This window comes from Dama dama, chromosome 25 (assembly GCF_033118175.1).
Source record: "Dama dama isolate Ldn47 chromosome 25, ASM3311817v1, whole genome shotgun sequence".
NCBI classification, from domain to species: Eukaryota; Metazoa; Chordata; class Mammalia; order Artiodactyla; family Cervidae; genus Dama; species Dama dama.
Window position 1 is genome coordinate 24,894,025 of NC_083705.1, and position 19,831 is coordinate 24,913,855.

General features: G+C 36.2%; 1 protein-coding gene across 2 annotated transcripts in view; it reads right to left on the reverse strand.

The window, feature by feature from the left end:
• The window catches only part of IPO11 (importin 11), a 196,323-nt gene that overhangs the window by 53,960 nt on the left and 122,532 nt on the right, over positions 1-19,831 (reverse strand). For both annotated transcript variants that reach the window (XM_061129709.1, XM_061129710.1), the window contains exons 25-27: positions 12,916-13,011; positions 12,123-12,236; positions 2,638-2,759 (exon numbers count right to left, since the gene is read on the reverse strand). In XM_061129709.1, coding sequence (XP_060985692.1) covers positions 2,638-2,759; positions 12,123-12,236; positions 12,916-13,011 — 332 coding nt within the window. The remainder of the gene's footprint in view (positions 1-2,637; positions 2,760-12,122; positions 12,237-12,915; positions 13,012-19,831) is intronic.

Below are 19,831 nucleotides of genomic sequence, written 5' to 3' on the forward strand. Positions count from 1 at the left end.
TTTTTTCTATTGAAGTATAGTTAATTTACAATGTTGTGTTAGTTTCTGGTGTATAACAAAGTGATTATATATTCTTTTTCAGATTCTTTTCCATTATAGATTACTGTGCTGTGTTCAGCCACTAAGTAGTGTCCGACTCTCTGGGACCCCGTGGATTATAGCCTGCCAGGAACCTCTATCCATGGGATTTTCCAGGCAAGAATACTGGAGTAGGTTGCGATTTTCTTCTCCAGGAGATCCTCCTGACCCAGGGACTGAACCTGTGTCTCCTGCATTAGCAGGTGGGTTCTTCACCATTGAGCCATCAGGAAGCCTGATATCATGGTATTTTTAAATTAAAAAAAAATTAATGTTTAAGAGAAATTCAAGCCTTAATAAAATCTTGCCCCTTAATTTATGTACACTGACATAGGCCCCAGTCTAAGTATTCTTTAACCTTAACAGAAGCCTTTTTTATTTTCTTTAGAGAAGTCAACTATTTTCACAACTTACATATCAAAAATATTTTTGAAAATTAAAAAAAATTATATATTGAAGTCAACCATAGTATCAAAAAGGGTAAAACAAATATGCTTTAGATACAATTAGATATCTTTCTCATCTTTTAACCTATGTCAAGTTTTCTCTTAATCTCAGTACTTTATGTTAGAGAACACTCTAACATGCTCTATCAACCTTAGTTTTTTTTCCATTCATTAATTTACTGAGCAAATGTTTACCGAGTGTTGACTACTGCCAAAGAACAGATTCTTTAACATCTCTACTTTAAAGGCCTGTTAAACCTCTAGTCACTGTTTTTCTACTAAAAAGAAGGGAAAGACTAGTAAGTTAAAATGTTGGTAGCTTCAGTTTGGCTTCCAAAAATAAGATGCCACTCAGTTTCACAGAGAGGAAATAATGTTGCCCTTGTGTACATCCACCTGGGAGCTAAAAGAGCAAGCTCCAGCATCAAGCTGCCCAAGGTCAAAATCTGCCCTCTGATATGCCACTTACCAGACCCTAAGCAAGTTATTTTACATTTTTAAGTTATTTCTTTGCTCTATAAAAACAAGACAATTATGTCTCTAACTCAGGACTGTTTAAAAATTAAATGAGACATAAATGTAAAGTACTTAGTGAAATATAAGGCAAATGGTAATGTAAGCATATAAGGTAGGGGGGTCCCTAGCGAAACAGAATGAGGCATGGCTTTCTTGACATAAGAGAAGCCATTTTTGGCCTATGCCATTTTGTAATCTAAGCCTGGTTACAATGCTTAACACTGAGAAGGATTTAATAATAATGATTTTAAGGGAACAAAAGAACAAACTGCTATCAAGCAAGAGAAGTAGCAAACATGACAACAGCAAAACATAATAGCAAACATAACAAACCAGCTGTAAAAACTCACAGGTCTGTTTCAACAGTAAAGAACAGTATGAAGCACTTTCCTGAGCAGTTTTGCAGAATTTAAACTTCCCAGGCATTCAACCTCCTGATCAACTGGAACCTAAGAGATGATGATGTTCACCTTTACTGACCCTCGTGACGTCAACCAACCAAAGGTTGGACTCTGAGGACTACCCATGCCCCTTCACAGTTATGCATGGACTGGGAGCTTAAAGCTTCCCAATGTTGCTGTTCATGGAGACACCGCATCGGGAAAGGTCCCTGCTACTCTCCTTCCTTGCTGCAAGTACTTAATCCTTCATTCTCCCAGTCTTTGACTTGTTGTGTCTTTTGGCTGGACACTCACCAAGAGGCAAACCCAGTTTTTGGGTAACAGTAAGGGCTCAAAAATTATTATCTATTTTTATAATAACATACAATAGCATATGATATTATTATGATGTGAGGACTAAATAATTACCTGTGTTCTTAATCCAAACTGCTATACCAGAAATAATAATAAATTTTTAAAAAGAATTTCTAAAGCTAACTGCACTTATTTCACTAATTTATCACTAGGATACAGGTGCTGTAAAAATTCTCTAAGACAAAAAAAATTTAATATATTATTCTTCTCATACAACATGAAATCTTAAGGCCTGTTTTTACACTTCTAAAATTAAAAATACCCCCAAAAAGAAATATAATGCCAAACAAAAGACAGGGATAAAAGCAAAAAAAAAAAAAAAAATTCTTCTTTAAATACCCAAAATCAAAGCATTTTGTATTTGCTTTATGGAGATGAGAATTTTAATAAAGTTTGTAAAGTATAATACAATGACTAAAATAACTTGTAAGCTTCTATAGAGATAATCCAAAATTAACAATTATGTAACAAACTATTGAATTACTAGAAGGATAATACACTTCATGAAGTGTTACTGACATTGAAATATTATTTATTTAATATATTTATATAAAACAAGGACCCAAAATTAAATCTAATAAAATCTGGTTATTTTTTTAAATGAGAATTCAGACAAAAATGAAATAAACTGGTAAAATGAACACCAACAAATTAAACTGCAATGCCCATCATTCCTACCTTTTTAGATCCAGGTCAGCACTTGGTTGGTTATCAACTAAAAAAATTAGCATACATATGCATAAAACAGCACTGCCCAGCAATACACAGCAATACCAATAGCCAAAACAGTGCTAATATTTTGATGCTTTAAGAAAACAAATTTTAAGTAAACATTTCCTCACCTATTATCAGATGGCAGAAGAGAAAGCAAAGCCAAAGCTGAAAGTTTTCTTCTTTCAGGCTGGGTAATATTGTCCATGCGATCAACCCACATTTCAATCATATTTCCCAAAAGCTGGTCCATCTGAAAAAAAGACCAGGAGCCATCTCAAAATATTTGAAATGCTCTTTACTTGTAAGTACTGTTAAAGGTAAAACCTCATAAAAAAGGTTAAAGTACAATTCCAACAAACCACAGAATTGGAATACAAGAATGTGGGGCAAGCTGTGAGATGGGGGGAAAAAATGAGCAAAATCAGAAAAAGAATCTAATTAATCTTGAGAGGAAACTGAGTGTCAAACAGAGTTGTTCAACTCATCTAGGCTAAGGGTCCACTTGTTTGGTCAAATGCTAGTCTAGACACTGCCATGAAAATATTTTTCAGATATGATTAACATTTGCAATGAGCTGACATTAAGTAGATTACCCTAGATAATGTGACTATAGTGTCATTCAATCAGATGAAAGCCTTAAGAAAAAACTAAGGTTTTCCTATAAATAGAAGAAACCCTGTCTCAAGAATGTAACACAGAAATCCTGCCCGAGTTTTTATTTTCAGCCTGCCCTACGAAATTAGAAATTGCTAGCCCCTGCAGTCAATCATATGAGCCAAGTCTTTTAATATCCATGTCCGCTTCTCATGTGTGCGTACCTGTATGTATGTATATTCTCTCAATCTCTCTCTCTCTACATACACACAGAACTGGCTCTGTTTTTCTGAAGAACCGTAACTAAGGCATAGGTAGAATCTATATAATAAAACACGACCAAGTATACTCATCATGTAGATTGGAAGTGAGTCTCAGGTTTGCTTATAAACATTTGTACACTATTCACATCTTTTAAAAAGTGCATTTAATACCAAAATTTGTACTTCACAGATTTTAGTAACATAAAATCAACCTTGAGTTCCCATACTTTCCTACTTTTGTGCTTCTACATCTTTTCCAAGAAATGCTTCAGTACATTTTTTTCCAACACAGTTTAAATGATAATAAACAGTCAAGTGAACACTTATTAGTTCAAGAAAATCATTTATACCTGAGCTCCCCAAACGGTGTGCTGTGTCCTAAGATGCCACAGTAAACTCACAAAGTATTTAAAATTATTCAGAGAAACATAGTGACATCTGTCGATTACTTCAAGAACTACTAGCTCAATATAGTTCCCAGTTTTAACATTACATTCCTTTTGATGACTTCCTATCTTTGCACAGTACTATCAAAAAGTCAAGATAGAACAGAAGATGAAAGTGGAAGTGTCCAACCTGAATCTAAGGTTTAAGAATCTTAGTAGTACCCAATGGCCATTCATATGCCACTAATCAGTAACTGCGGCTATTTAAGAATGAAATAAAGATGTTATTCTTCATATTTTTGTGTACAATTTTCAATAGATATGAAGTTATAAGGACATGAATACAAATTAAGTTATTTGGATTATGTAATCAAAAGAACAGTTAGATATTTACTCTAGAGGCATTGTGAAAATGTTACTAACCCATTAAGGGCACCCTGAAGCAATACAGTCTAGTAACTGATGATTTATACCATGTGTCTTCAATGTTCACTTAATTTGGAAACAAATGGCTCAGATGCTTTACAGATTTACTGCAATTAATATCAAGTAAGCAAGATTTTAAAAACAAAGCATAACCAAACAAAAGAAAGTATCAAGTTACTAAAATCTAATATATACAACTAAAGCTAGAGTAACATGTAGTTGAAATGAAGATGTAATCAGCAGAGACAGACATCTCTATGGTCTAATACAATTTATACCTTACATTTATTTGCTCTATTATAAAAGTAACAACAGGACATAACAAAAACAGAAATAAGACAATTGTAACAAGCGTTGATGACTAGTTATAGTGAATCATGAAGCAAAAAAATTCTGCAGTATTTCATAGAACTATTAATTTCTAAAATTAAAGTATTTCTTAAGCAGCATAATGAAAAGATGATGAGATTTCTCTACCTTGATAACATATGCAGAAATCTACCCTGGCAGGTCATGCTAAAGATACCACAATTAAATAAATACCCATTATAGAAAGAAAAAATTTTATTTCTGACTGGTTCTATCACTTTTATAACTTTAAAGAATATGAGTTATGCTTTCTGTAAGAATTAAGTAATTTTATATAATTATATTCCTTGTAGGAACAGAATAAAATGTTTATGCAAATAGCAATCTTTTTTTCTCTCTCCAAATGTTGTCGTCTTAATCTAACCTTCATAGCAGCTGCTACTCAAGCAATAAAATGTTATTTTTACATAAGATTTCATGAAACATCATTCATCTTGTGGAAAAAAAAAAGTACCTTCAAACTCTGCAGTATCAGAAAGATATGCGCTATTTCAAGTCAAACACTTAAAACAGATTAAGGGGAAAATAATCTAAGAGGCAGGTCTTGAAGAAAGTCATCTCTTTAAGATGAAAAATCTGTAGAACTGAAGTATGTTATCAAAATGTTTCACTCCTCCCCCCAAATTTACAAAGTTTAAATTAAAGGGTATTGCCAGAAAGAGTAAGATGATAATGTTTCTAGAAAACAAAGAAATACTCAAGGTATAGTTCAGTCTTAGTTTTGTAGAAAGATAAATAGATACTATTCCAATTATTCAGCTACAAACAACTTGCTGAATCTTTAAAAAAAAGTTATTTACCCTAGAAGCATATTGTTATTGTGAAAACAATTTTAGTTTAGCATTAAACATTTGCTCACTACCTCTGAAATTCAACTAAAATAAAAGTAAATAAATATAAAAAGCAAACAAATAATGCCATAGGGTCTATAAAAGAGAAGAAACTACAATTGGTAAAGATGGCAACAACTTTTTAGAAGATGGCAAGTGGATGAAAGAGTGCTTAGTAAGTGACTTCAGTTCAGTTCAGTTCAGTTCAGTCACTCAGTCATATCCGATTCTCTGCGACCCCGTGAATTGCAGCACGCCAGGCCTCCCTGTCCATCACCAACTCCCGGAGTTTACTCAAACTCATGTCCATCGAGTTGGTGATGCCATCCAGCCGTCTCATCCTCTGTTGTCCCCTTCTCCTCCTGCCCCCAATCCCTCCCAGCATCAGGGTCTTTTCCAATGAGCTGACTCTTCACATGGGGTGGTCAAAGTATTGGAGTTTCAGCTTCAACATCAGTCCTTCCAACGAACACCCAAGACTGATCTGCTTTAGGATGGACTGGTTGGATTTCCTTGCAGTTCAAGGGACTCTCAAGAGTGTTCTCCAACACCACAATTCAAAAGCATCAATTCTTCAGCACTCAGCTTTCTTCACAGGCCAACTCTCACATCCATAAATGACCACTGGAAAAACCATAGCTTTGACTAGACGGACCTTTGTTGGCAAAGAAATGTCTCTGCTTTTTAATATGTTATCTAGGTTGGTCATAACTTTCCTTCCAAGGAGTAAGCATCTTTTAATTTCATGGCTGCAATCACCATCTGCAGTGATTTTGGAGCCCAAAAAAATAACGTCTGACACTGTTTCCACTGTTTCCCCATCTATTTCCCATGAAGTGATGGGACTGGATGCCATGATCTTAGTTTTCTGAATGTTGAGCTTTAAGCCAACTTTTTCACTCTCCTCTTTCACCTTCATCAAGAGGTTTTTGAGTTCTTCTTCACTTTCTGCCATTAAGGGTGGTGTCATCTGCGTATCTGAAGTTATTGATATTTCTCCCAGCAATCTTGATTTCAGCTTGTGCTTCTTCCAGCCCAGTGTGTCTCATGATGTACTCTGCATATAAGTTAAATAAGCAGGGCCTTGATGTAAGCAGGGCCGTACAATATACGGCCTTGATGTACTCCTTTTCCTATTTGGAACCAGTCTGTTGGTCCATGTCCAGTTCTAACTGTTGCTTCCTGACCTGCATATAGGTTTCTCAAGAGGCAGGTCATATGGTCTGGTATGCCCATCTCTTTCAGAATTTTCCACAGTTTATTGTGATCCACACAGTCAAAGGCTTTGGCATAGTCAATAAAGCAGAAATAGATGTTTTTCTGGAACTCTCTTGCTTTTTTGATGATCCAGCAGATGTTGGCAATTTGATCTCTGGTTCCTCTGCCTTTTCTAAAACCAGCTTGAACATCTGGAAGTTCACAGTTCACGTATTGCTAAAGCCTGGCTTGGAGAATTTTGAGCATTACTTTACCAGTAGAACAAAAAAGCCTGAAAACAAACTGCTTGACAGGGGAATAACAGTCTAATGCAAACAGACTTGTTTCTCAGAATCTTGCAATTATCAGGCCACAAAGAAGACAGTGGCATAGAGCTCAAAACAGGAAAACTAGTTGAGAATCTGTATAAGGAACAATTAGAAAGTTCCAGATCACCATCCCCACTCCTATAGGAGTACAAAGATTCAGTATCTGCAAAAATAAATTTTGAGAAGTTCCAACGCAAGGCATCAAGAACAGGGAGAAGACAAGGTGAGAAACAAATTAAAATTAGATGATCTAAACGAAAATCAAGATGCTGAGTGGTGAAAAGCCATAATCCCCAAAGCCCTTCCCCCCCGTACTAAATTCCACAACATGTGTTTACAAGAAGAAAGATGCTATCCTTTGGAAGAAAAAGTAAGTCTATAGAGAAAAGGGGCCTACAAATACTGTCATTTTCTAGCAAATTCCCCTACAGCCAAAGTACCATTCTTCAATACTCTAGGCTCTAAACTGAATTAGGTTTTCATCTAAAAAGTATTCTTCATTCAAGATAGAAAACGACTCTGAAAGACTTTGATTAGCAAATGCTTAGAGGTGGACTAAGCAGGTGCACTGTTGTAACAGTGACTTTTACAACGAACCCAACTTCTTTCCTAAAAATATAAAATCACTCATAATTAACTTGGTTTCCTCTACTGACAACTGTTTTCATATGTTTAGAAGAGACAAACCCTTCTGCAAAGTCTTTGCTTGTTCAAAGTTATCTGAATTTACTGGAACTCATTTTCCTAGTCCTATTTAATTCTGATGTCCTTTAAAACCGTGCTCACAGTCAACAGTAGTCATTTGAACTACAGTAAAATTTCATTCTCTTTCATTCACATAGTCTCTTGACTCAAACATGATGGCTTTGACAATTTTTGGCCAATTCTTTGCGAAAAACATTTTTCTTCACACTGAGAAGTGTTCCATGAAAAGCCAGTGCTCCTACTACAGTGACAGAAATAAGTCTGACCCTATAACATCTCTCTCCAATCCTTCATACTGTCAACAGGCTGAAGCAGCACCAGCACCTGCCACAGGTCATTATTTCTATTTTGCCAGGAACAAGGCAAGGATGCCAAATTTTACTTCTATTCCACACAGTATTACAAGTTCTAGCCAGAACAATTAGACTAGCAAAAGAAATAAAAGGCATCAAAACTGGAAAGGAAGAAGCAAAATTATTATGTTTTTGGATGATATGTTCTTATATATAGAAAGTCCCAAAGATGCCACCAAAAAAACTGTGAGAATATATAAATTCATCAAAGTAGCAAAATATCAAGTCAACAAACAAAAGTCAGTTGCATTTTTATACATGAGCAATGAACAATCTAAAAAAGAAAGTACAAAAACAATTCCATCTATATAACCAGTAAAAAGAATAAAACACTTAGGAATTAACCAAGGAGGGGAAAGACATATAACAAAAATACTAAACATTTCTTATTAAGACATTAATAAATAAAAACATAGCCCACATTCATGGATTGCAAGACAATATTAAGAAATGTCAATATATCCACTGGATCATAGAAAAAGCAAGAGAATTCCAGAAAAACATCTGCTTCATTGACTAAGCTAAAGCCTCTGATATGGAGATCACAACAAACTGTGAAAAATTCTTAGAGATGGGAATACCAGACCACCTTACTTGCCTCCTGAGAAACCCATATGCAACTCAAGAAGCAACAGTTAGGCCAGACATGGAACAATGGACTGGTTCAAAATTGGGAAAGGAGTGCATCGAGGCTGTATAATGTCACCCTGCTTATTTAACTTATATGCAGAGTACATCATGAGACATGCTGGGCTGGATGAAGCTCAAGCTGGAATCAAGATTGCTGGGAGAAATATCAATAACCTCAGATATGCAGATGACACCACCCTTATGGCAGAAAGCAAAGAAGAATTAAAGAGTCTCTTGATGAAGGTGAAAGAGGAGAGTGAAAAAGCTGGCTTAAAACTTGACATTCAAAAAACAAAGATCATGGCATCCCGTCCCATCACTTCATGGCAAATAGATGGGGAAACAATGGAAACAGTGACAGATTTTATTTTCTTGGGCTCCAAAATCACTGTGGATGGTGACTGCAACCATGAAATAAAAAGATGCTTGCTCCTTAGGAAAAAGCTACAACAAACCTAGACAACATATTAAAAAGCAGAGACATTACTTTGTCAACAAAGGTCTGTCTAGTCAAAGCTATGGTTTTCCCAGTAGTCATGTATGGATGCGAGAGTTGGATCATAAAGAATGCTGAGTACTGAAGAATTGATGCTTTTGAACTGTGGTGTTGGAGAAGACTCTTGAGAGTTCCTTGGACTGCAAGGAGATCAAACCAGTCAATCCTAAAGGAAATCAGTCCTGAATATTCACTGAAAGGACTCATGCTGAAGTTGAAGCTCAAATACACTGGCCACCTGATGCAAAGAGCCAACTCACTGGAAAAGACTCTGATGCTGGGAAAGATTGAAGGTAGGAGGAGAAGGGGGCATCAGAGGACAAGATGGTTGGATGGCATCGCTGACTCAAAGGACACAAGTTTGATCAAACTCCAGGAGACAGTGAAGGACAGGGAAACCTGGAGTGCTGCAGTCCCTTGGGTAGCGAATAGTCGGATATGACTGAGTGACTAAACAACTACTCCTCAAAGCAATCTACAGTTTCAGTGCAACCTCTATCAAAATCTCAATGATATTTTTTTTTTGCAGAAATAGAAAAAGTCATCCTAAAGTTCATTGAGAATCTCAAAGGATCCTGAATAGACAAAATCATCTCCAAAAGGATGAAGAAAGCCACAGGACTCACACTTTTGAATTTCAACATACATTACAAAGTTTTAGTAATCAAAATTATGTGATAATCATACAAAAGTAGACATATAGACTGATGGAATAGAATAGAGAGCCCAGAAATAAACCCTTGCATAAATGATTGAATGATTTTTGACAAGAGTGCCAAGATCATTCAATGAGGAAAGAACAATCTTCACAATAAATGGCACTGTAAAAAGTGAATAACCATATGCAAAATAATGAAGTTGGATCCTAACCTCATACCATATACAAAATTCAACTCAAAATGGGTCAGAGATAAACAACAAGGACATACTGTATAGCACAGGGAAGTACAGCCATTATCTTATAGTAACATTGTACACACACACACACCCACCCCCACACACCGACACACACACACCCACCCCCACACACACTCACACACACCCCCACACACACATACACACACACACACGCAGATACACACACACATGGACATACACACACACCCCCAAAACACACACCCACACCCCCACACCCCCCCCCACACACACCCCATGGAATATTATTCAGTCTTAAAAAGAAAGGAAATTCTGACATATTCTACAATACTATGAACATTCAGATCCTTGGAGAAGGAAATGGCAACCTAGTCCAGTATTCCTGCCTGGAGAATCCCATGGACAGAGGAGCCTAGCGGGCTACAGTCCATGGAGTCGCAAAGAGTCAGACACGACTAAGCATGCACACACCATAAACATTCAGAATATTATGCTTAAGTGATATGTTAGTCACAAAAAGACAAATATTGCATGATTCCACTTATATGAGGTATTTAGAGTAGTCAAAAATCACAGACATAAAAAGTAGCATGGTGTTTCCAGGGCTACAGGGAGAGGGTAATGAGAAGTTATTGTGTAATGAGTACAGAGGTTCAAGTTTTAGAAGTCTGAAAGAGTTAAGGAGATGGATAGTGGTGAAGATTGTACATTATTATGTTTAATACCATTGACCTGCATACTTGAAAATAGGTAAGATGGTATTTTATGCTATGTGTATCTTATCACAAGGAAAAAAAAAAAACTAGCGAAAAAATGTAACAGGAATTTTTCACTTCCCACAGCACGCTGGACATAATTCTAACATAGGACATATAATATAATAACATTACAAAATGGCCTGTTAAGTACTCTCTCCCTTTAAAAAGCAAGCTTGTCAAACCAAGTGTCTCCGGTATACAGTGGAGAAGTGCCTATTTCAGGATGTACAGGAGGCAACAGAATGTGGTCACTGAGATGAAGTGAGGTTACTGGGGTGTGCATATCAATTCCATCACTTACTAGCTTTGCAAACTTGACCAAGTCACTGAATCTCTCCAAGTCTCAACTGTGTCAGGTGTGAGACAGATATAGAAATATCATTACCTCATTGGGCTGTTGTGAGGACTTAAAATAATACATAAAATTTATAAATATATTATTACTAAGATCACTCAACAGATTTCGCTGAACTCAACTGAATACACTCTTTAAACTTTTAACATAATGAAAACTCTCTCCTGTCTATTCATCAAAATGAAGTCTAGGTTCTCTAATTAGGTTAGTCTAATTCTGTAAAAACTAACATACATTCTACAATTTGCACTTCCTTACTCTGGATTTTCATTAAAAGTGGAGATGGTAATATCTGTTTCAGCCACAAACCTAAATTTTTCACAAATTGCCCCTCCATTCTAGAGATACCAGTCAGGTAAATTCTACCTTCTACATTTTATAAACCTTAACAGATGAATCATTCAAGACATAAAAACCATATTTTACTATAATGTATGCAGTCTCAAGTAACCAACTCTTTGAAGAACCTATTCCAAACTTACTCAGGTGACTGGTTTCAGCTTAGTATGTTTTTAATAAACTACTGCTGAAAAGGTCATTTCCTACAGTAATGATGACAGAAACACTGCATGACATTAAAAACAAGTTCATTAAAGAAATGAAACAAAGGTAGGACATGACTGTATGTAAAGTATTCCTGTTTCATTTTATGTATGAGTTAACAAAAACTACAACCACAAACAAATCAAAATTCAATCCTAGTTAAGTAGAATAACACTGTCTATTTTGAGAAAGAAAAAAACTAAAGTTTCAATTGCCACTCACAGATTCTTCTTTCTTCTTTTTCCCAAATTATCGTACAGCATAGGTTATTAAAGATTTAAAATAACAAAAATACTTATTTCAAGACCATACTTGTTGAAAGTAATTCCATGAATGATTCAACTATGTACAACTTCATTTTGTATTCTTGAACATAATAATTTGATTCAGGCAATAAGTTTAAGTACTTCAAGGTTTTTTTTATAGACTCATTATCTCACCAAATTTTTTCCAAACTTCATTTGGATAAAGATTTTCTTCAATATAAGTACATAGATTCTTACCTCTTGATTAAATTTATGTGCCATTTCATTAAGAAGTGAAGAAAAAAAACTAGTGTTTTGTAGCAGGACTCGACCCATAACTCCGAGATATGTTGACATTACTACAGGATACCTCTGTGCAATTAAAACACAGCACATTTAAAACTGTGTTATGGTACAAGTATAAACAATAATAAATAATCACTGACAAAGTTAACAATCAACAGGGATATGAAATAATATTCTTCTTTATAGTGTTTCTTTAGAATGTTCACTGCCAATATTGTTGAGTTCTAACCTACTTACTAAATATATATGTCACACAAGGTAATATATATGTATTATGTACATATTTATATGGTTTATATATGTATATATATAATAAAGAGAGGAACAAAGAAAGAATATTTATCAATGGCATACTTACACATTTATATTACTTTAAAAGCTCCTAACATACATATTTAGAGTCTATTAAAGAGCTTAACTTAGAAGAAAACCAGCATTTTCATATATTCTATATGTAACAAAACTAGCACTATTTTTCCAACTCCTATGCTTAACATGTTTGTGTATGAACACACATGCATATGAGTGAAAGACATGAGACAGCAAAGGAAATTCATACTCTCCAATGTAGAGAGAGAAATAGCAAAGCTGTATAACTACCCTGAAATTGAGGTAATTTACTTCAAAATAATCAAACAGTAAGTCCTTTTCATATCTAACAATGAATAAGAAGTAATTTTCCAAAGAATAAGGAAAATAAGCCTAGAATCTAGTATTAACATTAGAAGCTTAAGAAAAATCTTACCTCCCCCTCTATAATACCTCTGAAAATACAGGGTAGAATTGGTTGAAACATTTGCGGGCCTAATACTGGGTTCACTTTAAGGGCATTTTCCACAACCTAAAAACCAAAATGACACAATGGTAATGCTTAGTAATGCAAGTCAATCCTTTACACAAAACACAGGTAAAGAAAATAATATATTAAATACACATACATACAAACACATGAAATATTCATTAACCTGACACTAGACACACTTCTATAAGATAGTCCATTAAAAATTATAATTCAATTTTAAGGATATAATATTTAGACACAGCTATATATTTCACATAGAATTATAATTAATCACATTCTGATAACACAAGTTTCATGATGTCAATGTACTTCCTATCTTTGCATTTTAAACAAACAACCCTCAGAAAATGTTTAATGATGCTTGCTTAATGCTTGGTATCTGTTTAATATTTATGGCCTTACAGAGACAAAAGGCATTTCAAAAGTATTCTAATAGTGAAAAGCAAAATTAGTCAACTATACTCACTATACAAAACTAAGCCTACATTTAAAATTTTTATTTACTTATTTTAATTGGAGGAAAATTACTTTACAATATTGTGATGGTTTTTGCCATACATCAGTATAAATTGGCCATAGGTAAACATGTGTCCCCTCCATTCTGAACCCCCCTCTCACCTCCGTCCCCACCCTGTCCCTCCAGCTTATCACAGAACACCGGCTTTGGGTACCCTGAAGCCTGCCCTTTTAATTTATCAGTCAACTGGATGGAAACGAATGCATATAAACTGCATATTTATTAAATGAGAAATAATCTTATTGTATTTATAATATAATCATACAGATTATTAACCATGCACACTGACTGTAACATGTGAAAATTTGAAACATAAAGTACTTTTATATGAGTGAGATGGGTTCCTTCTAAAACAAACACAGCATGAAATTCAAACTGGGCTGGGATTTTTGTTTTGGTGGGCAGGGGTTGGGGTGCAGGGAGTGAGGAAGTCAGTGGTCAGAAAGCAGCAGTGAGGATCAAGAAGAAATGCCCATACTTCTAGTCCCACTGCTTGAGGGGTAAGAATGAACACAGACACCATCTGAGAGGGTTGTGGACAAGTACCAATCTCAAAGCAGAGGCAGGCTTCCCTGAAGAGCTTCCAGCAATGGTTCGCAGGACCGAATACCGGCATTCCCAGTGGGACAAGGGTTTACTGTGCAGGACTATTCCACCTATCAAAGGGTTTTAAGCATCTCTGATCTCTGCTCATTACGTTCCAATTGCATGCCCCCAATACAGTGACAACCAAATATACCTTGAGCATTTCAAAACATTCTCAAGGTAAGCAAACAGTACAATGAACGACAAGATTCTTTTTTTGTCCATGAGACAAAAGGAATGTCCAAAACAAAGTTTAAAAATACAAAAACTTTTACTGTGGGCCAAACACTATGCTATCTACTAAGAGATACAGGAAAAAAAAAAAAAAGATATCACAGTTTATGATTAAAAGCCACAGGAAATGATAAGACTCAGAACATAATTAAATCTGACTTCAGTAAGGTTTGTCAAAAAAATTAGACTCAGAATAAAGAGTAGGGGGAAGGTGTAAATAAGCTACCCAGAGGTAGATGTCACTAGAAATTTTAGCTATGAATGGAAAGTAAGGCCATCTGCTAACTGTTGGACCTACTTTAACTTCCTAAAACTCCACTAAAATTAGAGTAAGAAGATTTTAAAGGGAGGGGGAATAATTTTAAGAAGACAAAAGGAATGAGAGATGAATACTGGAAGGTACAAAAAAGAAATTCAAGAAGTGACTTATCAGATGAGAGAAAGCTGAAACCTAAAACTGTAATACAGAAAGCCAGGAGCAACTCAATGTGTATCAAATTTATCTTCTCCCTACAAATTCTTCAAGAGATGGGAATACCAGACCACCTTACCTGACTCCTGAGAAACCTGTATGCAGGTCAAGAAGCAACAGTTACAAATGGACATGGAACAACAGACTGGTTCTCAATTGGGAAAGGAGTACATCGAGGCTGTATATTGTCACCCTGCTTATTTAACCTACATGCACAGTACATCATGCGAAATGCTGGGCTGGATGAAGCTGAAGCTGGAATCAAGATTGCCAGAAGAAATATCAATAACCTAAGACATGCAGATGACACCACACTTATGGCAGAAAGTGAAGAGAACTAAGGAGCCTCTTGAGGAGAGTGAAAAAGCTGGCTTAAAACTCAACATTCAAAAAACGAAGATCATGGCATCCCATCCCATCACTTGATGGCAAATAGATGGGGAAACAATGGAAACAGTGACAGACTTTATTTTCTTGGGCTCCAAAACCTCTGCAGATGGTGAGTGCAGCCATGAAATTTAAAAAAAAAAGCTTGCTCCTTGGAAGAAAAGCTACAACAAACCTAGAGAGCACATTAAAAAGTAGAGACATTACTTTGCCGACAAAGGTCCATCTAGTCAAATCTATGGTTTTTCCAGTAGTCATGTATGGATGTGAGAAAAGGAAAAGGAAAGTGAAGTCGCTCAGTCGTGTCCAACGCCTTGAGACCACGTGGACTGTAGCCTACCAGGCTCCTCCATCCATGAGATTCTCCAGGCAAGAATACTGGAGTGAGTTGCCATTTCCTTCTCTAAGGAATCTTCCCGACCCAAGGATCGAACCTGCATCTCCCATATCGCAGGCAGATACTTTATCCTCTGAGCCACCAGGGAAGACCATTGGGGATGTGAGAGTTGGACTATAAAGAAAGCTGAGCGCCGAGGAATTGATGCTTTTGAACTGCATGTTGGAAAAGATTCTTGAGAGTCCCTTGGACTGCAAAAGGATCAAACCAGTCCATCCTAAAGGAAATCAGTCCTGAATATTCATTGGAAGGACTGATGCTAAAGCTGAAGCTTCAATATTTTGGCCACTTGATGCAAAGAACTGACTCACTAGAAAAGACCCTGATGCTGGGAAAGATTGAAGGCAGGAGGAAAAGGGGATGACAGGATGAGATGGTTGGATGGCATCACCGAATCAATGGACATGAGTTTGAGCAAGCTCCAGGAGTTGGTGATGGACAGGGAAGCCTAGAGTGCTGCAGTCCATGGGGTTGCAAAGAGCCAGACACGACTGAGCGACTGAGCTGAAGTGAACTGAACTACCTCTTCTCATCAAAAAGCACAGGAATTAGCAGAACCATAAATCTCTGGAAAGGAGGGTAAAGGAAAAGCTAAAAATAAGACTGGCTGGAAGTCTACTTAAGAAAAAATTGCCAGATATTCCCAAGTCTGCATATTTGGGCAACTGACCTTCCCCCACCCCAGGAGAAGATAACGTATTTTCTTTAAAGGGTCTAAAAGAGAGACGTTTCAGAGTAAAAGGGCCCAGCAGTGCCTGGTACTATTAATTGAAATAAACCTACATCAAGGCACATCATTGTAAAATTTCAGAACACTAAGAACAACAAAAAGAAGCTATAAGCTTGGGGAGGGGAAACAAGGAGGGGGAACTAGCATGACTCTGAAAGAGACTTCTTCAAGAAAACTGAAGTACAATAATAAAACCCCTATGGGTCAATCTGTCTGAATATGTGGAACGGAGGAGCTGCAGACAATTTAGTGCACTTAAAAAATTACACCAAAAAATTTATTAGCTCCAAACACTATAGAAGTTTGTGCAGAAAAGTAACCACATGCTAAAGATTAAGACTTTTAATATATAAATTCATTGAAATGTACTGTTCAGTACAATCCAGCTCTCTGCCATTAGGCATTTTCCTTATATACAGAGGTAAAGTTACTATTGTGTAAAGGATTCACTTATTTCAGAACTAAAATGGAGGAGTCTTTGTAATCAAAAAAGTTAGGAACCATAGAAACTATGAGACCCTTTCTGAAGAATTATACAGGAAAATGCAAGTACTGTGGATCAGAATTAAGAGAAAATTCAGAAAGTATAACTGATCAGATATAGAAAAGAATTTGAACAGCTGATCAAAGGTGAAGAAGTCTGGAAATACTCATTTTCACATATGGTCAATGGGTACAATTGTGATGCCATTAATAATAGTGAGGCTTTGTTTTAGACACGGTGAACCTGAGATAATTTTTCCTGTGGGAAAATCCATATGGGAATGGTTTTATATTATTTTCACACTCATGACACTCTATAGGGTCCACTTTTCAAGGAAGTTATTGCAGCTGTGACTGAAAAATCATAGAGTTCAAATTATAACTATTAACAAAGTGAAAAAAGAAGGTTCTTGCATGATGATCAAAATCCTATCTTTCACTTCTAAACAAGATTTCTGAAAAACACATCTAGTGGTTTCAGTGGTAATAAACAACTTTGCATATTTTAAGCAAAATGCATGTATACCTAGATGGCCAAACATCTCCAAGAGGAAATAATACTAAAGACAACTACAATAATAAACAACAGGTAGTTTTATTAAAAGATAATTTACAGATATTACGAGAATTTAAATCATAACTTACTCCTCTTGGGAGGTGGGGGGCAGAATCATTATGTCCTCAGAGATTTTAACATGTGCGATGTGTTTTAATCCACTTATTTTAGTTTCCATGCTCAAACTGTACCCTTACTAGTCAGTGGGAGCTCCTTCAAGTTGACTCTTGCATTCTTTAGGCAGAATCCCATCTTCTCTTCCTTCGGCACAAGATCTTCCTGGTTTATCTTGTGTCCCTCCCACCTGAGCTCTGGAGTCAACCAGCAGCAGACACGGTGTTCACAGGCCACAGCATTTAATCTAGGTTCTGAGGTGCTTATTGCCACTGGGCTGACACTGCTTCTAGGTCTGGCTTACACGAATTAGGAAATCTGTATTTCTCTTCCTGAGAAGCACATACCAATAATTTGCCAAATCCAATTTAAGATTATAGCATTTTATGTTGTTGTTGTTCAGTCGCTAAGTCGTGTCTGACTCTTTGCAACCCCATGGACTGCAGCATGCCAGACTTCCCTGTCCTTCACTATCATCCTGAATTTGCTCGAAGTCATGTCCATTGAGTTGGTGATGCCATCCAACCATCTCATCTTCTGTCACCTCCTCCTCCAACTGTCCTCAAGCTTTCCCAACATCACAGTCTTTTCCAAGTTGGCTCTTTGCATCACATGGCCAAAGTATTGGCGCTCCAGCTTCAGTGTCAGCCCTTTCAGTGAATACTCAGGACTGATTCCCTTTAGGATTGACTGGTTTGATCTCTTTGCTATTCAAGGGACTCTCAAGAGTCTTCTCCAGCATCACAGTTTAAGCATCAATTCTTCGGCACTCAGCTTTCTGTACAGTCCAACTCTCACATCCCTACATGCCTAGTGAAAAAACTACAGCTTTGACTATATGGACCTCTATCGGCAAAGTGACATCTCTGCTTTTCAATACGCTGTCTTGGGTTGGGAAGGTCCCCTGGAGGAGGGCATGGCAACCCACTCCAGTATTCTTGCCTGGAGAATCCCATGGACAGAGGAGCGTGGCGGGCTACAGTCCATGGGGTCACAAAGAATCGGACATGACTGAGCGCCTAAGCACAGCACAGCACAGGTTTGTCATAGCTTTTCTTCCAAGGAGTGTCTTTTAATTTCATGGCTGCAGTCACCGTCCACAGCATTTTATGTAACTTCTTTGATTTTATCGTTCCATTCTTCTTCCCTTGTATTGAAAAATATCATATTCAAATAACCTTAACTTACATGATATGTACATATGGGTTTCAAAATAACAATACCAATATTACTGATAACAATAACAATACTGAAAGCAATTGATAATTTCCTTACATTTCTTTCTATTTTAACGTTATATCTCACCAGGAACGTACATATAAATAACTGTGTATTAAAGTTACTTGGAATATTCTCAGATGACTTATTCCACCAACACAGTAATAGATTCAAATGTTTCCTTTTTAAAAAAATCTTTAGAACTGCTTTTACTTTATTAAGTCACGTAAAACGTCTCTATGGCTCCAACCCCTAACGTACAAAATGTACTTTCTGAAAGACTTAGTTTGCATTCTGTTTGCATTCTCTGCCCCTCTTTCCCCTACTTAACTACTTTTATTAATTTGGTTTATTTTTCCATTGCTATCTATGTGCACTCTTTAAATACAGGAAAACTCTGGACTCTGTTCTTTGCTTACAGTCTCAAGTCACTCTGAAACTGTATATAGACGTTGTCTTCATTTCTCTCCAAGGTCGCACAGTATTTCTCTGTGGCTGAATAAGCTGTAGTACCTCCTATCCCACCATCTAATCCCCTATTGCTATTTTTATCAGCATTTTGCTATCACATACATAACTTCTGAATTTTAGTTTCAATCCACCCCCTTTCTGATTATACAGTTTAGAAACAGACTATTTTTATAGTTCCTGTGAAAAATGTAGGCTTTTAGTTTGTGCCTTACACTCAAATCATTTTCTGGATTTAGGCTTACACAGCATACAAAATGATTAAGAGCACAGATTCTGAAGTCAGAAAGCCTATGTTAATGTCACGGTTCTAATACTTACTAGCTGTGTGACCCTGGACAAGGTATTTATTTCTTTGTGATGTAATTTCTTATCTGTTAAAATGGGGGAGAGAACAGTACTATCATCACAGGTTTATGTGAAGATTAGAAATGTGTAGTAAACAGTCACCGTCTAGTATTAGCTAAGTTATTAAAGAATAAATTATACCTTAAAGATATGTGTGCCATCTTAAATAAGGCTTATCACAGTCAATAAAACCAACGTGGCTCACTACTGCTTGATAAGACCATGATAAAAAAAGAGAATTTCTAAACTCAAATTGGTGTATACAATAGAGATAAATGTCAAATTTAAAAAAATGTTAATTGAAATTTGTGTATTTTTAGAATATAATTGTATTCATCTAGATAATGTTT